This window comes from Aspergillus lucknowensis (genome assembly GCF_044049455.1).
Source record: "Aspergillus lucknowensis strain CBS 449.75 chromosome Unknown BJX67scaffold_3, whole genome shotgun sequence".
Taxonomy (NCBI): domain Eukaryota; kingdom Fungi; phylum Ascomycota; class Eurotiomycetes; order Eurotiales; family Aspergillaceae; genus Aspergillus; species Aspergillus lucknowensis.
In genome coordinates, this window is record NW_027263547.1 from 374,027 (window position 1) to 392,968 (window position 18,942).

Genomic DNA, 18,942 nt, shown 5'->3' on the forward strand with positions numbered 1-18,942 from the left:
GGTAGAGAGTAAATTGAGCTCGAGGAAGTAGTCCGCAGTGGGGAGCCTTGTTACACACGTACATACATACATAGATCTGTATAAGGTCAACCACGGCCAGGTTTGCGAGAAAGGCCTGCAATTTTGTATATTTCATTTTTAATTCAATCTGTCCCTTAGACCTGGGCAATGCACTCAATCTCAATCACCGTCCCCTCGCCGGGAGGAACGGCTTGCAAACAAGATCGGGACGGCATAGGCTTGGGTAGGAAATCGATGTAAACCTCATTCATCGCCGCAAAGTCCTTCATGTCCGCCAGATAAACGTTGTATTTCACAACCTGCTCCAGGGAGGATCCGGACAGCTCGAGAACCGCCTTCAGGTTCTGGAGGACGGTCCTCTATTGACAAGCCCATTGGTCAGCCTGTCCCCAGGAATTCGCTTCGATGGCTGGACCTACCGTAGCTTGCTTGATTTCTCCAGTGGCCGTTTGGCCCGCACAGAACACAAGACCCGGAACCTTGGTGGCAGGGCCTACCAGACACCGATCCCCGTACGTTAGTCCATGGTCTGGGCCGGGATGAAGGAAGGTGTACTGACAATTGTGAGGCTTGGGGGGGAATTTCTCGCTCGAAATCAGTTGGCGCGACATATTGGGGAGTTGGGGTTTCCTGACCAGTGAGGGAGACGATAGATGTGCTCAGTTAGACGCGAATCCGGCCCGGAGGGTGCCATTTAAATGGTTATACCCTTGATCGGCATGTCGCGCTGTCTCGCGACACCCATACCCCATCCATGAGCTGGTTGCAGGCCATCGTCCCACCATGGAGGAGCTCGAGTGTTCTTTGGTCACCTGAAGTGTGACGACTCAGGTCGTTAGGTGATCTCCGCAGCCGCACTTGGGAGGAGCTCCTCCCCAATGTCATAGATCCGCAGATTTCGAACCCGCATCTTGGTTGCTGGCACTCCTACCGGGGGAGGAGGAGCCCTTTGAGAGGAGGAGGGGCCAGGTCGGATCATCAGGCCAAGGACCGGGGTCCGGAATCGTATCCCCGTCCTTCGTTTCCGCTACTCTGGTGGAGCTAGGCGCGCAAGATCGGAGGCAGGATCCGGCGCTCCTCCCCCTTGTCCATCGAGAATGGCAGTGTCGTGTGAAGATGAGACGAGAATACCCGACGCAGGTGCAATAAGCCGGCCGCTGGCTCCTGGTTCACTTCTTCAATAGGGATTATATAACCCCCCCCCCAACGGCAGTCGAGAGAGTCTTTAGAAATCAGTCAGTGCAGAAGTTCAAACATTCAGTTGGAAACAAATTTGGAATCAACAATTCAGTATGGCACCTGCAGCGCCTTTTAATCCCCCTGCAGCCGATCTTCCTGGTAAACCACAGGTCCCGGAGTGGGTTCCCCCTCCGGTAACCGCGGAGACGCACAACTTTGCTCAACTCAAGTCCATTGATCTCTCGTTGCTGGATTCAGAAGAACCGGCAGTGGTCGACAAGCTCATCCAACAGGTGAAGACTGCCATCCGCGACGATGGATTTCTGTTCTTGGAAAACTACGGCGTTTCGCTAGAGCAGGTAAGGAGAAGCACATACGTTATCAGGTTGCCCGTGCCACTGAAATACTGACCGGAGTCGGTCTCTGATAGCTCCACCGCCAGTTTGCCCTTGCGCAGTACCTATTCAATAACATGAGTGACCAAGACAAAGAGCGCCTGTTGTTCCAACCAGACAGCGGTAAATGGGCGGGATATAAACACCCGTACGGCTTCAAGGTATGCTCCAGCAGGTGGACCGAAGGTAGCAAATGGCTGATCCCAAGGTCTGCGTTTGCGGTTAGCGCCGCCGTGGAACCCCCGATGGTATCGAGCAGTTCAACTGGTACACTGCTGAGTGGCAAGACATCGAGCACCGCACCCCCAAATGCCTCCACCCCTTCATGGACGAGATTGAAGCTTTTGCTAACTATCTCACCAAATCCGTAAACAGACGGCTGCTCACCTTGTTCTCCCGTGTGCTCGAGCTGCCGGACGATTATCTGTGGGAGAAGGTCCAATCCCACGGCAGCCCAACGGGCGAGGGCTACTTCCGCCATGCATTGTTCCGACCCGTCAAGAAAGAGACCCAGGAGGCATCCAAGGGTCTTCGAATGCATGGTCATACAGACTTTGGGCTCACGACGCTTCTATTTTCGGTGCCAATCTCTTGTCTTCAAATCTGGGGTCGGGACGAGAACTGGTACTACGTCCCTTACAAGCCCGGGGCCTTGGTGATTAACATCGGCGATACTCTGGAGATTGTCTCGGGGGGTCACTTTAAGGCTACTCGGCATCGGGTCTTCCGGCCGCCAGCCGACCAGTTGAACGAGGAACGTCTGTCCTTGGTGCTTTTCAACAGCTCTGTGGGCGATCTGCGCATGTCGCCAGCTTTTGGTGAGTTGAATGACGGAAGAGCACAACCGGGATAAGGACTGATGACTGACCGTTCTCCTAGAGTCGCCGCTTATCCAACGAGAAGGCTGCGTTGAAGAACAGGGCGTATACAGGGAGTTCAAGGGGCTAACCGACGAGGGACGTCTTGTGCCGACCAACCAGCAATGGAGAGAGATTCAGATTGCCACATGTACCGACCCTACGGATACAACCCATAATCGCGTGGGGGTCCACCAGACGATTATCGATGGCAAGGTCGTGCACCAGCGAGAATACATGGGCGTCAAAGTCGTGCTTCCGGTCTAGAATTGGCCTGGGTTTCAGGCGAGAGAGAGAGAGTCCCGGATCTTCCACTGCTAGGGACATGGGAAGTTTGGCTTTGGAATTTGCATATGGTATGAATCAATAAATCTTCTAGGTATCCAGCCGTAATAGACTTTCAAGCGCGGGGAGAGCTGGCGGGTAGATGGAGGGTATCCGACCAAACTTGTCACATTGATACAGTAGACCTTAAATTTTACATGAAAGAATATATGTAATAACCGTATAAACTCATTTGCCGTGACAAGTCTCAAGGTCATGTAAACATGAAAGGATTAGCTGGCCGAGTTTCCATCGACGTCTGCGCCCAAATACTTTCCTCGCCCAAGCAACTGCTCCCGCGATATCTCCATCTGCCACCCCGACGACTTGCATCACACCCGCAGTGCCACCGCAGACAAGCTGCCAGGCAATCAGGAACGCCCTGTACGCATAGAGGGCAATCCATGGAGCCTCGGAGTCCGGCAAGAGCAGCTCATCAAGGTACCGGAGGAACCACTGGACGTGCGGTTCAATGGCTTGGACGGTGTCCACATTGAATAGAAAGTCATATGTCGGTGCCTGAGTAGTCAATTGACTCAACATGGCGTCCATTGTTCCGCCAACAATACCGCCGATGTGCGAAGGCGACCACAACTGGAGCTCGAGCATAGCTGTTTGCCAGGTAGCCATACACGTCACCGCATTTGCCGACCGTGGGGTCTCCCCCTCGGGGTATATAAAAGGGAGAAGGGTGAGGAGCGAAGTCTTCAAGCATCCAGACCTTTCCATACTCAGCATGCCCGTCATTGTGGACCAGCCCGATATTTCGCGGGCACTGGAGATCAAGAAATGCGTCAGATTGATGGCGCCGTAGGGGTCAAAACTAGGAAGAGCGCTCAAATCAGAGTCGGGGGACAGAAGGCATCGAATTGCATCCCCATATTGGACGGAATCCCTGGAATTTTTGGAGATTAGGCGCCGATGGGCCCATTCGGCGGATGAAGAAGCTGCCCAGTGATCCTCCGGGCACGGCAAGTCGTGCTTAATCTCCAGGTGTGATATTGAGCGAGGAATGGACAGAAACTGATACCACAGGGCATCGATCTGATGGACGGCGAAGACCGTTCGCTTGTGAGACTCGACTCTGGCAAACTCTCGCCACAGCGAATCCAGATCCGTAGCTGTCGAAGCCTCCGTCTCCGGGGGCTGTGTGATGCCGCTGGCTCTGCAGAGGGATATCATGTTGGGGTGCATCTTCAGCCCATGAGCGGAATCGGGGCCACAGAGATACATCATGGCGCAGATTTGGAGAAGTAGATAGGACTGAACAGAAGCGAAGTTGTAGGATAAATCGTCCTCCCTAGTTTCTTCCGAGGCAATCAAGGCACGCGCTTGCTGGAAGCAGTGCCTGGACAAGTTTGAACCCGACCTTTCGGTTCCTCCAGAATCGGGATCCTCGCCATACTGGTAGCCCAGCGAAAGCATGCTAAGGATCAACTGAGGCACTGCCTGCGCAACGTCGAATGTCGGTTTGTGTATAATGGGCAGAAAAGGTGACACGTGCGCAAAGAAGAGATCACACCCTCGTTGGATTTGACCAGGGGATAAGGATGATTTGGATTGAGGCGGAGTAGGACCAGACCCCCACAGCGTCATATCGAGGGGCATGTTGAGATTGGCGAAAGAGGGCCCATTGGATTCTGATCGGGTCGCTCCAGTAAATCGAAAATGTGGTTCCTCCAACGTCTGGGAACTGCTCAGTAAAGAGGTCTCCGAAAGTAAGTTTCGCTCGAGGTTACTCGCACTCTCGACAATTCTGTCAATGGCATGCGAATCACCAGATGAGTATAAGATTCCATGATCTCCTGGCTGTGATTGGCACAGCCCCCTAAAACCTCTCCCACAGGGTGACAAGGCGCCTGCAGAGTAGGCCGGCTCCGTCTGGTGGTCGCTGTTTTGAACGGCAGTCCGACGCTCTGGCTGCATGAGAGTCGGTTGTTGGTCGCCCGGCTCGGAATGCTTCCTCTTCATATGACGATTTCTCAGATCCACACGGGAAAAGGTTACCGAGCATATCGGGCAAGACAGCATCTCTTTGTTATGGATCCGGTTGTGTATGGCGGTATGGCGTTTGAGATTCTCGCCTCGACTGAACCGTGCCTGGCAGATAGCACATTGAAATGGCCGATGACGCTGGTCTCCTTGCGGGGCCGTCGAGACGGTCATGGTAGTCGACTGTTACTCTTTATCGCTCCGGGGGTTTATGATGTGATGGTAGTTAGGAGGAGAAAACGGTACAGGAAGATCAAGAGATTCCTCGGAGTACAGTCGCACCCCCGGGGCCCAGGGTTGGACTTTCCCCGCAGAATTGCCCCACACCAACTACCAATTAGTGAGCGCCTTTGCGCGCGGGGGTGTTGGAATATGGAGTACGGAGTATAGAAGATTGGAAGACACACTCGGTATTGAGTTGCATTCCAGCACCAGTAGAATAGCTTTTGTTCGTCTTGGGGATGAATGACTTGAAGTTATAAACATGCTCTCGTCCATGCTCGGTGGCTACTATCTCCTCTCGGATGGGACTTGTGGGTCAAAGTGGAGTACGCGCACGAATGATAGGGCGCCAACTTATCAAGGCCCATGGGCAAGATGACAAACGTGGCTGTTGTCCGGTTCGCGGGAGGAGCAAGTAGTCCGGTGCCGGCGGAAAGGAAGACGAAAATAGAGATCTCGCGGATGCAGCTTGTAGTATTTTAACACTTTATTGAATACCGGGACCGATCAATGGAAGGCAGCTCTCAGATATCCGGTTTTACAAGGATAGTTATAAAAAATTTTTAGCTACAGTGGACGAGTTAATACACCGCTTGTAGAGAAGAGCACACGACAGTCAGGTCGACTTCAAGAAGAGATCTTGTGTTTGAAAGAGATGTAAAATATACAGAGGACATATGGGGGTCAGGTTCCTGTATCAACCTTGTAAACCTTCCTTCCTTCTGCCAGCGGCAAATCATAAATTAATTAACTATAGAGTTGCTAACAAGCCTTTAGGAGAGGCTAAGATAGCTAATAAAGTAAAAAAGCTTGCTTCTATACTATACAAGCTCTAGCTTCTTAACAACTATATCTAGAGATAGGCTCTTACCATATCTAGCATAGGTCTTATTAATAATAACTTTTTAGTAGTAAAACATGATCCTTTTGCAAGAGGAAGGCTAGCTCATGGACAACGATATCAAGGCAGTCCGAGAAGTAGTCAAAGACTTCACCATCACCATCCCCAAAAACCATCTTCTCACCATTCCATACGGCATTATCATAGTCAACTCCGTAGCGGACGGAGTATTTGAGAGGTAAGGAGCCGATCAATTTCTTGTCGAAAAGCGGGTAGAAGAAATTGAAAGCAATTCCCAAAGCCTCATATGAGTTGTTGACACTTCTGTCTCTCACCACCCCTGCATCATCTTCTCTGCGAACCAGCGTGCCTGGAAGCACTTCCGTTTCCTCGCAATTGTATATCATGCGATTAGGAACACCTCTAAGAGCAGCTGCTTCCTCTACGGCCGCACCCTCTTTTTCTTGTGTCTAAGATACTGGTGATTAGAAGACTATTGACCTTCAACGCAGGTAACGAATGGTGAATGGACGCACCTCTTTTTAGGGGCAGTAGCACGCTTGTCCCTGAAGCTATTGCCAATCTCTAGGGTTCTACCTCCTGCTTTCTGAATATGCTGCGAGACTGCAGGCGACTTCGAAACTGGTTCAAGCAGGTCTGCGGTCATATATGAGCGATGCTGGCATCACGGCCCTTAATGAATTAGTGGTCATGATCACACCACATACGATTGAGCGGAGGTCTATACTTGTTGAATAGAGTTGGCAAAAACAAAATACATCACTTCGCCTAATCTTTAGTCTCGCCCAGTCTATTACAACCAAGTTTCCGGACATTGCTACCACTAAAATCACTGAGATTCCTTCAGTAACTACCGTGTTGTTGTTCCAATGCCGATTAATCGAAAAGCCTCCTGTCAGGTCGTGTGAGTTCATCATGACACTCCCATTCATCATGAGCCCCTTTACTCGGGAGTGGACTCATGCCGTTGGAACAGTCTAGGCACCCAGATGAAAGGCATAGTCGCCCTTCGCGGCTAATATCTAAGTTATCACAGAGTTACCCTGGCCACAGGGAATCAAGTAATCAGTATCCCTTGGCATACGCTAACCAGCGACAGGAAAGTCATGCTCGACGTAAGTGTTACTTCTGTGTCGCCCCCGAGAAAGTGGCATGGGACTGTGTCATGGCTGTATGTTTAATCGATGTGCTCACTGACTTTGGCGTATCAGCCCTATTCCCTAGGCTTGAATCCAGCGGAGGTCCATGTTACGGCACCCTTGTCAGTCAACTAGTTGAGGTCAGAACCATCGGTCAACGACAACCAACCGAACCCCGCAACAAAAAGAAGCCGCGACTTGCCCGATGACTGAGGCCTCCATAGAGAGGTTAGTGTCAGACAGAACCTCGGAATAGTTTCACCTCAGTCATTAAGGTTGTTATTCCATCAGTGACACTGGACAAGGCTGGTGCGATCTGTTGCAGCCTACAGAATGTCTATTGTCGCCCCAGTAGTGCTAGCACGCGAAGCCCCGGGATTCTTTTCCGCAGACACGGACGGTAATTAGAGGTGGACGGCAGTTAGGGGCGGACCGTCGTCAGGTTGGTGTCAGAGCTGAACGGCAGTCAGCAGTTGGGCGGCAGTCCTATCTAGAGCGAACACGGAGGGGAGGGTGCTGACTTGGTCATAAAGATGACGAACTGCAATGATACAATGCATACAACATGAATTGGTAACATGGCACCCTTTATGCCAATTCCTAATAAAAGAAAAAGGGTGCTGAGGTGGTGTGCGATGCTTGACAGTGGCAACTCCTCGAGGTAATTGGGTAGTGCTTCAAGGTTGAAGCTAATGCTTGGCCACATGCGCTAAACTACGCAAAAATATCGCAACCCAGTTTAGGCATTGCCAAGAAACGGCAAGAGAATACCCAGATGGACATATAAGGGGTCGACGCTTCGGGCATTTCGAGACATCGTTTTACTCCTCGACAGCCCAAGTATCTCTTTCTTGCGTTTTGGATATGTTTGCCCATCGGGCTTTGTACCCAATTTGGCTCGCTCTCACGCACCTCGTCTCCCAATCCAGTGCAGTTCTTCGCACGTACAACTTGACTGTCCATAGTGACTTGAGATCTCCAGGTTATCGAAGTCTTCTGCGGCCAGACATGCGAATTAATGACTGATTGCTAGATAGATGGCTTCAGCCGTGAGGCCTATCTTATCAACGGCCAACTACCAGGGCCGCTAATCGAGGCGGACGAGGGTGACACTTTGCAAATTTTGGTCAAGAATGACCTCCCTGTTGATACTGCCCTTCATTGGCATGGTTGGTAGAGTGGCAGACTTTTGGATAGAAGCTGCTTTCCTTCTATTTCTTCCGTCTCATCATATTTGCCCCAGGCCGTCCTTTAGGGTTTGAAACAGAGAAGCTCATGACCGTTTTATAACAGGGATCTTACAACAGGGAAGTCCAGATATGGACGGAGTCCCTGGTGTCACGCAGGTGAGTTTCCAAACCAGATCAACTTCTTAGGTGTGCGTTAGTAACTCATTCTAAACGACAGAATCCTATTCCCCCCGGCGGTAACTTCACCTATAGATTCTCGGTCAAGGATCAATACGGCTTCTTCTGGTATCATTCCCACGTTAGAGCATACTATAACGATGGAATTAGAGGTCCACTATTGATACGGCCGTCTCCGTCTCGATCACGACCTTTTGAAAAGCTCGCCCGTAGCCAACAGGAACGTGATATCCTCCTGCATGCTGAGAGGTATGCCCACAACGTTCTCTTGCATGATTGGAACCATGAACCTTCGGACGCCATATACGCTCAATACTTGAAGACCGGCGCTTTTCCATTCTGTGTCGATAGCATCCTCGCCAATGGGTTCGGGAAGGTTGAGTGCCTACCAGAATATATCCTCCAAGATGGACCTGGACTAGGACTGGGACAAGAAGGCGGAAATCAAACTTTTTCAACAATGATGGACATGCCAATGGCAAAGCGGATGCGTTCGGACATGGACATGGACCACCCTGCTTCTTTGGATACGTCAGGCACCGTGGATACAACACTCCTTATGTCCATACCTACTAGCACCACCACCATGACCGCAATGGAATCCAGCAGTGGAATGAGTGACATTTCGATGTCCTCTACGATGACTATGTCAGGAATGCCACCATCCATGACCCCACTGAGCCCGCGTGGCTGTATGACGCCTATGATGTTTAAACCCGGGTTTAATGCCAGTTCGCTCCCACCAGAGACGTGCACCAATACGACATCACCGTTGCTCACCATCCCTGCGGATCACATGAGCGGCTGGCTCGCGCTTAATCTAGTCAACTCTGGCGCAGTCAGCAGGCTGCGTGTGTCCCTTGATGCGCACTCCATGTTGGTGTATGCTGCTGACGGATGGTACGTGGATATGCAGGAAGTCAAGGTAGGGTTATATTCAAACCCATTCACTATTTGTTTACTCTATCTATCTGAGCTTATCGCATAGCTTTAGGTTCTAGAAATAGATATTGGCCAACGATATTCCGTGATGATTGGACTTGATCAGAAACCGGGGAATTACTATCTCAGGTTTGCAACATATCCGGATGGTGACATGCAGCAAGTGCTTGAGGGCAAGGCCGTTGTGTCCTACAACGTGGGTTTGGCTACAGACCCACGATGGTAGTCTTCATGCTAACATTGTTGTCTTCCTCTAGAACGCCGCGATGGATGGCAAAGCCCAGATGCATAGCATGGTCGATTCTGCGGCAGTTTGGATGCTACCGAATGGATCAGCCAAAGCTGGAGTCAGCGAACTATCCCCGCAGCGACTTTCCCCCTTCCCGCCTATTAATCCACCATCAGGGCCTGCTGCGCAGACACACTCCTTTACAATAAACCAGACAGGAATCGTTACCTGGGTCGTAAACAATGCTCCGTATTCCGAAGCAGAAATACCAATCATTCGCGGGAACACATCCGATGGTTGGCAGGCGAATACGACGATTCACATGCCGTTCAATTCGACTATCGATATTATCATGAGGATTGCAAATGATTCAATGGACACGGTAGGCGCATATATATAAAGTGACCCAAGGAGACTACCTATGAGCTAACAGTCCATAAAACTTGCCGCAGATGGGCCATCCCATGCACCTACATGGCCATCACTTCTGGGTGCTTGGGTCCGGCACCGGGTCTTTCCCGTACAATTCAGTGACGGACGCCCCCCGGTCTTTGATCAATCTCCAAAATCCTCCTTACCGTGACACTACCAATCTGCCTCCATCGGGATGGGCCGTGATCCGGTAATTTGCCCACTGCGAACCAGTTGCCTGACTACTCATTACTGACCCCTCTTTACTTTGAATTACAGCTACGTTACAGATAATCCTGGCGCGTGGATTTTCCATTGCCACATTCAGTGGCATATGGTGGTAAGTGGCATTATACTCTGTCGTTTTCGGATAGATTTCTTGCGAACCTTACTTACATTTCTTTCCTTTCACAGAGCGGCATGGCACTCGTTCTTGTTGAGGGTCAGGATAAGATTCCGGGCCTGATTGGTGAATCGACCTCAACTGCTACGATGTCGTCAGCGATTGGTCAATTCCGCTCTCGCGACATAGTTCTCGCTGCAATGACTGCAGGTTTTCTTTCGATGCTGTGGTGAGTTGCGGAAATGTAAAGAAGTCGAACGCCTGGAGACATAACGAGTCCGGTTGTTTTGTCTTCGTCAGGTAGGACTGTGTCGACCCAAACGATCGTTGGTGAGGGATCAGTTCGTCACCCGACTCGATGAGGATCGGCCAGCATCATTGCTTTGCCACCTCCCTAATGTTGCTTTCATTTTGCTTTACTGATTCAATTGCTCTTTCCTAATATGGTCAACATCAAGGTCTATTGCAGGTCTTCTTGCAGGTATGGATATTGCTGGATAGGCCTTAGTTTAGCAACTCAGATTCTTCTTCGACTTTCATCCCGATGATTGCCTGCCTACGCGCTTAGTCATCTGAATATCCCCGTCCCCTTCCTTGATGGCCCTAAGTCTGGGAAGGAGGTATCTGCCGCACTAAATTCTATTGGCGAAGTTTTGGCCTGAATGTTTGGGACCTTCCCGAAGTGGGCGAAGTGAGATCTAGTGCTTACTGGGAGCCATCCATGATGTTTTCTTCCCAGTCGTCCCTCTATCTTATTTATTTATTATTCAAAGGCATTCCCCTCCAGCTGAGCCCCGGATAGACGCCTGTACCACACCCTCAAGCGGCAATCATGCGATTGACTCTTCTCCTTCCAAGTCTTCTCCCTTTCACGGTTTCTGTCGCTGCCCAACGAACACCACTGGGCTGCTTCAATGACCCCGGCTCGCTACAATCACAGGGCTCCTACACATACCAATCTGTCGGATACTGCGCCGACCTCTGCGGCAGAAATGGACGCCAATATGCCGCTCCACATCAAGATGAATGCTATTGCGGAGATACCGCCCCGGGCGAGGATGCCAAAGTTTCCGACGCGGAGTGCAACGCGCCCTGTCCTGGGATGGCTACTGATTCCTGTAAGTTGCTATCTAGCTACGATGGAAAGTAACCCCCGTGCTAATGCCTCGCCTCACTCAGGCGGTGGGAAGAGAGCGTGGTCTGTGTATATGATCAGCGGCGGCGGGCACATCCACAGCTCTTCGTCGACTCTCACTAACTCGGCTACCTCGACTTCAACTACGTCCGGTGACACTGAAACCACTCCTTCTACGGCTGCAAGCTTGACTTCAAGCGCGTCATCCTCTGCGGGTGTCTCTGAGAGTGCTTCTGAGGTGGTGGCTTCGTCTTCACCACCAACTTCGACCTCGACTAGTCTGGAGCCTACTCCTACTGAGAACAGTGCGACGCGTCGATACAGTTTTCTTTTCTAGTGTCTAAAATGAACTGTATAACTACGGCGCGACTCTATTGGAGACCTACTGTAACTGGATGATTGCACATTAAAATTGACAGGGAATGTACATCTATTTGCACGTGGACTTGATTCTAGTGTCGACAGTGTAGAATCCAATTAAGACGTGCTGCGAGTGAATAAGCACCGATATTTTTAACTCCAACGTTCACGGGCGTATCTGTAGGAAGAAAATGATGATGATATCCGATTATGAAGATCGCAGAGGATTTTCCATCTTTGTTCTATTTCTGGATCTCGGAACTTGTCTAGGACGTTGTATATGTAGGTACTAGTTAGTGGTCTATTATGGTCATGACCAACGCAAGATAAGGCGCAATCTCACCTAACCTGATCCTGTTTATGGTACCTCTGTGACTTGCAGAGAAATTGATCCAAAATAAGTCACTATAACGAGAGGTCTTAATATTCAGCTTCGATGCAGGTACTTGATACGAACTGACCCTGGTTCTTGCTGGGTGTTTTGGGTTGTTGTTTTGACTGGGCTCTAGGTCTTTAGCGATATTGAGTCACTTATTCTAGTAGAATAACCTACCTATCTTTGATTTCTGGACCATATCTGAAAATACTTTATAGATTATCTGGCGGAAGTAACATGTTGTCTCTACCGGGTACCTTCTATACTTGCGTGACGTTTGCCTCGGTTCGACAATCGTGTTAAATTATCAAGTCACCTAGCAAGGTATGTTTGGTTCTTTAGGGTAATATCCCTATCTAAGCCATGATCCGAAAGACGGGATACTCATCCCCCTCCTCCACCGGCACAATATTGAACGAAACATACGAGTCGATATTCTCCGGCTCCAGGGCGACCATCGCCAGCGCTGCATTCTTCTGCCTCGTACTGACTCGGAAGCTCCCCCGCGGCAGCTTCAGCTCACGCTCTCGACTCTCAGTCTCAACCGTCACGCGAACCACGCCCTCGTAGTACGAGGTCTCGATCTCAGCGGCTGTGATCGTCAAAGCCTGCACAGTCCCCTCAAACTCTTGGTCCAGCGTCTCAACCTCCAACCCAGCCACCCTCAGCCGCTCAGCTAGATCCGCCCAGGCCACGGGGATCAGGTAGGCCTCTGGACGGGCGCGCGTGAGGGCCGCAAGGGCAGGCGTTGTAGAAGCGAAGCGCACAAGCGGTGTCACAACACTTCCATTCCGCGTGTCGACCATTGTAAAGGGACGAATCTCCACGTCGCTGTAATCCGTGACGACGACGTCGTCCGTGGAATGGATAAACGCGTCAATTCCGTCCTCAACGATCTTCAACACCGTCTGCGCATGATCGGCCGCTGTCTGCACAATACTACCTGACATGGTCAGGCCCGCGGCCGTACGACGCTGGAACTCCTGATCCGCGATACCAATGCCGCGTGTCTCGAGAAGGAAAACAACAGCCTGCGTGAGGCCCATGGCGTTGCGACCGATCTTGCCGTCTGTGCCGGCCTCCGCAAAGTCGGCTACAATGCCTTCGGGGGAATCTGAGACCGACGATCCGGTCACGTACGGCTCCGCGCGGAGGCCAGCGGCCGCCATATCGTTGCCGATGTTTCGGGCGAAGAGCTCTTCCGAGAGATTGCGGATTCCCTTGTTGATGTTCAGGTTCTTGGCCGCCGAGAACAGCCCGTCCGAGCCGTGGACATACCGAGTACCGTCCGGGCCACCGAAGGTGCTGTAGGCTGTGTACTCGTGCATGTCGACGACCACATGTGGGCTGAAACTGTTCATGAGCTGTTTGATGTCCCGCGTCTGCTGGCGCGCAAGCTTGATGTGGTCGCGGTTCGGGTCGAAATTGGTCGCTAGGTAGCGCTGGAAATAGAACACGCCGTCCGGGTTATACCGCGGGAGGATGACGAGATCTACCTTTGAGAGGATTGAAGACGCCCACGCCGGGTTGGCGTCGAATTTGGCAAGGAGAGCTTGCGTGGTTTCGTCACCCGCGGGCTCGTTGCCGTGGACGGCGCCCTGGATCCATACGCGCACTTTACCTCTGGCAGAGCCCGTGGAGAGGTGGATGTAGGGGAACGAGCGGTGCTCTTCCGAGGTGAAGTTGGCAGTGGCATAGGTCATGTACTCGTTCCGTTGGGTGATCTGCTCCAGGAATGCCACTGCCCATCTCTTAGTATGAGCCATTGCGCATTCTCAAATGGTTGTATACTTACCCATATCATCCTGAGAAGCTGGACCCTGAGTGCCATTCGCAAAACCAGGAAGTCGGGCCTCGGGGGTCAAGAACGCTGGAGAGAGCAGCTGAATGTCGTCGACGGGCTTGAAAGCACTGGCTATGGTCTCTGAGTCCCTTTGGATAGGAACCTGATTGTACCCATATGTAACAGCGCTTGCCAGGGAGACAAGACTAAGGAGAGCTGTAGCGGTAGCGGTAGTTGTTTTCATCTCGAGAAATTTCCCTGTCAGACAGTCAAAGAAAGAGGAAGAAGATCTTTGTCTCTTTATCTACTCTCACTGTTACATTGCTACTTTCTTCCCCTCATCTCCTTCTTGGCTTCTATACTTGGCTTCTTGGCTGGCCACTCACATCCATACAATCAAGCCTCCCCACTTGCAACATGCCGGGTCCAAATAATTTTAAAATGCCTGAAGTAGCATTTCCTCGGTTCTCAGAGTGTCTAGCAAGTTCCGTTGGAGAAGATCGACCATGGTTGAGATAGTGGCTATCACGATGTATTAGTAGGTCTCACGACCTGATACCTACTTCCTCGTATAGCGCTGCAAGGACAGGAGGCTCAACGGCTTCACCAGTAAGCTCCGTGTAGCGGATACGCATCGTACGCGCCGTCGTTGATCCAACGAAGCTCTGATATTAAATCGATGTCCAGCGGATCTAGACTCATTTCCAAGTCCACGGCCATCGACCGAGGATGGGTCCAGGACGAATTTAATATATTGACCCGTCATAAAATCTCCGTTGTCACATTCAAAGCCTTCGGTATGCATGCCGGTGTGAGCCAGAAACATGGCAGAAACGGTCGAGTCCGTGTGACAGCTGGATGCTCCGGGTATTGTTTCGCCAGCAGCGAGAACTCTTCTTCAAGCTTGTTTAGTTTTGCTCGGAATTCTTGCTCGTACGGAATAATGCACCGGAATGGCGCGACAAGAGTATGGTTAATAGCAAAGCCGACGATCTTCTCCATCCTCCTCCCCGAGGTCCATTCATCAGGCGAAGGCGAGAGGGAAGCGAGCCCTTGATTCTGATTGATGCCACTCTCTTCCACGGGTGTAACAGCGGTTGCAAAGAGTACCTGCCTAGGTATCACCCTGTTGGCGCTAAACGGTGGCTAATCCTATCTAACCGACTCCTGGGATTCCTCCGGGAGTGGTTGTGCATTCAAGCTACTTCTCAAAGCCGCGGTGCGGTTCGTGGATCCGGAGACCAGCGCACTGGACGATGATGAAGTTCTGAACATCCCTGTCCCCGTTCCACAGACTGGCGGTTGATTCTTCTGCTTTTCCATATTCACTACCAAGTGTCACAAACGGACAAAACACAAACCGAGCATAAGCTATATGAACCACATTGTTGGATTATCAAAGTATGATGGCGCTAACATAAAATGAGAGGTTATATTGCAAATGATAAGAATTTGAATGTTAACTCTCGTCCGTAGAGGTAGTCTCCGGAGATACTACCTCAATTGACCTTTTCCTTTTCCTTGAAGGCCACTCTGCTTCTCTGTGAATCCTCGTAAACCGCATAGTTTGTGCTCGTAGTTCCTGTAAGTCATTGTATTCTTCATCCAGCTGCTCATAAAAGCTGAGATTTTTCTCAAATTTGACATTGATGTTGCTTACTTCAAAAGCATCCATCTCGAAGCGCGTGTTTCGCCCGAATTCTTGAGCCTCTGGGTCGAGCGGCCTGTATTCAATGGGCTGCTTCCCGAGAAGTGCATTTTCGAACCAAATCTCACCTACTGTGTCAATCTCATCCCAGCACTTATCGCAAATCTGGTCTCCAATCTCTAGTTCGCAAGCGCAGATATCGCAGCAGTGAACGCCCTGATCTTTGCGTTCTTTCGCAATCGCTCGCCAGTATCGAACCTCCCTAGTGACAACTTTGTAGATGACGAAGATCCGCCTGGCGATGTTTGTATATATGTACCCGGGTTCCTGGTAGGGGTAATGATTGCGTGAAAAGAGATCAGCGCTTGTTCCAGGCCGTGACGAACCTTGGCGAATAGGAGGTTCACCCCCCAGCGATGAGATCCAATCCACAAAGTCATATCCCCGTGAGAATATCCCATAAGCATTGTCAATGTTCCAGCGTTTTCCAACTTTATCCTTTCCGAGCACCCGAAAGTTTGGAACCCTGTGAATGCGTGAGGTGTGATAGACATCAAAATTCTCAAATGTGTTTTCGATTGCCCTACCCAGCGTTTCCGGGGTTGGTAGATCAGGTTGTCCATCCGTGAAAAAGACGCATACTGAGCTCTTCTGGCGTCCAGGATCATGTTGATGCCCGTGAGCATAGACCAAAACACACCCGTCGGAAGAGACACGGAGCTGCCCGAAATCAAAAGGCTGCAGTGATGAATTCGACAGGTGTATTTGATCAAACGAGGTTGATGTGTGCAGGAATGATTCCTGGGGCTCAAGTTGTCCCTTCTTGAAATAGTTGTGGATATAATGGACTATATCTCTAGCAATTGCATTGCTATGCACCAAACCAACCTGGGATCCATGGCCGTTTATTCTCAAGCAGACTCTTTTGATCGCGGCGAGGAGAGTATGTCTTGTATTTCCGGCGTGGAGTTTAGTGATAACATCCTTCAGCGCTCCGATTTCACATTCATTTCCCACCAATGGCGGCAGGGAAGATACTCGCCGTCGGCTGTACGTCACGAGATAGTCATATGCGTCTTCAGCAACAGCGATCACGGTCAGTTCCCGAACTTGCACCCAATTTGGCAGTAGGAATGAAGCATATGTCACTGAAGCATAGAATTTGGCCTGATCGAGATGATGTGACCGTGATATCCGAGTGCTCCCAGTCCACTCCTCCTCCATCATACTTAGGCAAGTCCAACTTATCGACAGGGGAACTTCTTGCAACATTGTGATGATTTTTCGGGCGAGAACTTGACTAACTTTGTCTTGAGTTGATTGTAACATCGTCGTCACATTGTCTCTTGTCACGAAAAAGCAACGATACTGGCTCTCCACAAAGGTCGCATGGCGAATGATCCCTCGTTGGCTGTCCAGCGCTTCGAAGGCCTTGATACCCTGGTGATAGCTATCCTGACTGTTTCCATGGTCCTGATCCAGCGTACCGGGATGAATTGAGGTCAACGTGGAAATTATGTCAGTGTCTGCATGAACAACGCTTGCAGAGTCATTCTGGCCCGATGCCACAACCCTGAGTTTGCTCAATATGCCTTCGCGATAAATGTCGCGAGCCCATTCGAACACATAATCAACAATCAGCAAAAGTTGCAATGCCCCATTGTTAGATGTAATAGAGCCTCCCCATAGGTCAAAAATCCTCTGGGAGAAAGGTTGGCATCCGACCTGGGGAGTGTGTGTTAACGTGAAACGAACATATTCAGTTGTACCAACAGTTCCAGGTTTCCTGGCCATATCGGGATACACACATGCCGCACAGATACGCCAATCTTCCCCTCTATTCATCAGTAGCCAGACTAACGAATCAGTCTGCTGCTTTGCGTGCGGTTTAGACATATTCTTCAACGATTCCTGCGTGCATAGCAGAGTCCGTACTGGGAACGCAGATTGCAACTGGATCGAACTCCAGTCATTATTAGCTGCCTTTGCTGACTTTGCCTCGAGAAGAAGAAATGGGAACTCTAATGGGTCTCCTTCGTCACTGAGCGGAGTCTGCCCCAGGTGCTCATGAACAAGCATATCTGGGTCATCTTCCGGTTCGACTCTACACGCTCTGTCATTCAAGAGGTTTTCAATGTTCCGAGTCTGTCGAAGTCCGTAGACTGCATCCGGTTTTGTCGCTGTCGGTAGTGCTTGCTCGACAGCCGACTCATGGTGTATTAACTCGTCTTCGCGGTGGCCAAAGATCCGATTCAACCCGACAGCTTCCATGCTGCGTGACGTGTTAGTGAAAAGTGTGTGGTGTGTTCTTATTTTTGTAACTCACAAGTCACCGCTCCTGAAATCTCGCGAACAGCGACATGGCTCTCGTTTCCTTTGCCGAATACGCAGGGCTTCTGCTTTGGCCGAGTTCCCCTCACTTGTCGCTTCGATTTCCGAGCGCCATACTCTCTTCCGACAAACCCTGCTGAAGCTCAAAATGAGCCAATTTGTTGAAATGACCGCCAGTGAAATTCTTACCATACAACTTCGGAGGTCAGTCGTGCTAAGGCATAGGGCTCACACGCAAACCGCCATGTTGATTCATTTCGTCTCACACAGCGTTTAGCCCGCTCGGAGAGTTCTCTGGCGTGGTTCTTTATATCTGCAGTCCATGGTGCATCTTCAATAGCCATCGCGCGGGTTGCATATGTGTCAAATTGTTTCTTTCCCAGCTCATGAACAGCGGTGAAAGTTAAAAGATGGCCACCCGGCCATTCATGACTCGGTACCTCTCCACAGAACTCAATTCTGTACTTCCGTCTCAGTTTTTCAACCTTTTTCCTTTCTTTAGCTGTGAAGGTCATGGCGCACTTTCAGTTGTACAACATAGTCTGGAGTGACAATAAAAAAGTAGCCAGTGGAATACTGCCAGTCATATAAATATTAAGAGATCTGCAGACTTGAATGAGAGGCGAATCTCATCTGCTGCTTTATGTTAACACACTCTCTGAGGCGCAGTCAGTCCAAACACAGCCTTTAATGTGAGAGGTGGCTGTGCTGGGGATTGGATAGCAACGCAGAACGCAGAACGCAGGTGTCCTCCATCCCGCCACCGGCGCTTAGCAGCTCATGCCAATAGGCTATCGGTACATAACTACGCCGCAAAGAACAAAGTAGCTGCCTAGCTCTGGGAGAATTAGGATGTCAAAGTGCCTCGGTCGGTCTGATTAGCCGCAGGCTGTTAAGAAGGCGTTCTCCAGTACACGGATATATAATTGGCAATGTGGATATGAAATCGAAAGAATACAGTCTGCTGATATATACATAGAGACTATAAAAGCAGAAGAGGCAAAGGGAGAGAGGAAAAGGAAACGA

At 50.5% G+C, this 18,942-nt stretch overlaps 8 protein-coding genes across 8 annotated transcripts; 3 read left to right on the forward strand and 5 right to left on the reverse strand.

Annotated features, from left to right (window-relative positions):
• Positions 1-155: 155 nt before the first annotated feature.
• BJX67DRAFT_377198 (RidA family protein) lies at positions 156-632 on the reverse strand (the record flags this gene model as incomplete). Its single annotated transcript, XM_071032047.1, has 2 exons — positions 156-380; positions 441-632. The coding sequence occupies 2 exons, from the start codon at positions 630-632 to the stop codon at positions 156-158; spliced, it is 417 nt and encodes a 138-aa protein (XP_070890403.1).
• Positions 633-1,313: 681 nt separating this feature from the next.
• Positions 1,314-2,840, forward strand: BJX67DRAFT_389050 (Clavaminate synthase-like protein; the record flags this gene model as incomplete). The annotated part of the gene is made up of 4 exons (XM_071034445.1): positions 1,314-1,559; positions 1,631-1,756; positions 1,822-2,413; positions 2,475-2,840. 4 exons carry the CDS (start codon positions 1,314-1,316, stop codon positions 2,717-2,719), a joined length of 1,209 nt encoding a protein of 402 aa, XP_070890404.1. The 3' UTR covers positions 2,720-2,840.
• A 49-nt stretch (positions 2,841-2,889) lies between these two features.
• Positions 2,890-5,217, reverse strand: BJX67DRAFT_342209 (transcription factor domain-containing protein). Its single transcript, XM_071027996.1, has one exon. It carries the CDS (start codon positions 4,940-4,942, stop codon positions 2,966-2,968), a length of 1,977 nt encoding a protein of 658 aa, XP_070890405.1. The 5' UTR covers positions 4,943-5,217; the 3' UTR covers positions 2,890-2,965.
• Positions 5,218-6,117: 900 nt separating this feature from the next.
• On the reverse strand, positions 6,118-6,995 carry BJX67DRAFT_342210 (uncharacterized protein). Its single transcript, XM_071027997.1, has 2 exons — positions 6,368-6,995; positions 6,118-6,301 (listed from the first exon to the last, which is right to left on the reverse strand). The coding sequence occupies exon 1, from the start codon at positions 6,785-6,787 to the stop codon at positions 6,479-6,481; it is 309 nt and encodes a 102-aa protein (XP_070890406.1). The 5' UTR covers positions 6,788-6,995; the 3' UTR covers positions 6,118-6,301; positions 6,368-6,478.
• An 822-nt stretch (positions 6,996-7,817) lies between these two features.
• BJX67DRAFT_342214 (Cupredoxin) lies at positions 7,818-11,032 on the forward strand. Its single transcript, XM_071027998.1, has 9 exons — positions 7,818-7,973; positions 8,029-8,160; positions 8,285-8,337; positions 8,399-9,283; positions 9,353-9,496; positions 9,558-9,911; positions 9,982-10,151; positions 10,220-10,280; positions 10,355-11,032. Exons 1-9 carry the CDS (start codon positions 7,856-7,858, stop codon positions 10,514-10,516), a joined length of 2,079 nt encoding a protein of 692 aa, XP_070890407.1. The 5' UTR covers positions 7,818-7,855; the 3' UTR covers positions 10,517-11,032.
• BJX67DRAFT_342228 (WSC domain-containing protein) lies at positions 11,033-11,987 on the forward strand. Its single transcript, XM_071027999.1, has 2 exons — positions 11,033-11,401; positions 11,463-11,987. Exons 1-2 carry the CDS (start codon positions 11,116-11,118, stop codon positions 11,753-11,755), a joined length of 579 nt encoding a protein of 192 aa, XP_070890408.1. The 5' UTR covers positions 11,033-11,115; the 3' UTR covers positions 11,756-11,987.
• Positions 11,988-12,510: 523 nt separating this feature from the next.
• BJX67DRAFT_369636 (M14 family metallopeptidase) lies at positions 12,511-14,181 on the reverse strand (the record flags this gene model as incomplete). Its single annotated transcript, XM_071030789.1, has 2 exons — positions 12,511-13,895; positions 13,950-14,181. 2 exons carry the CDS (start codon positions 14,179-14,181, stop codon positions 12,511-12,513), a joined length of 1,617 nt encoding a protein of 538 aa, XP_070890409.1.
• Positions 14,182-14,675: 494 nt separating this feature from the next.
• BJX67DRAFT_342232 (uncharacterized protein) lies at positions 14,676-18,553 on the reverse strand. Its single transcript, XM_071028000.1, has 3 exons — positions 18,106-18,553; positions 17,912-18,052; positions 14,676-17,857 (listed from the first exon to the last, which is right to left on the reverse strand). Exons 1-3 carry the CDS (start codon positions 18,429-18,431, stop codon positions 15,397-15,399), a joined length of 2,928 nt encoding a protein of 975 aa, XP_070890410.1. The 5' UTR covers positions 18,432-18,553; the 3' UTR covers positions 14,676-15,396.
• Positions 18,554-18,942: the final 389 nt, after the last annotated feature.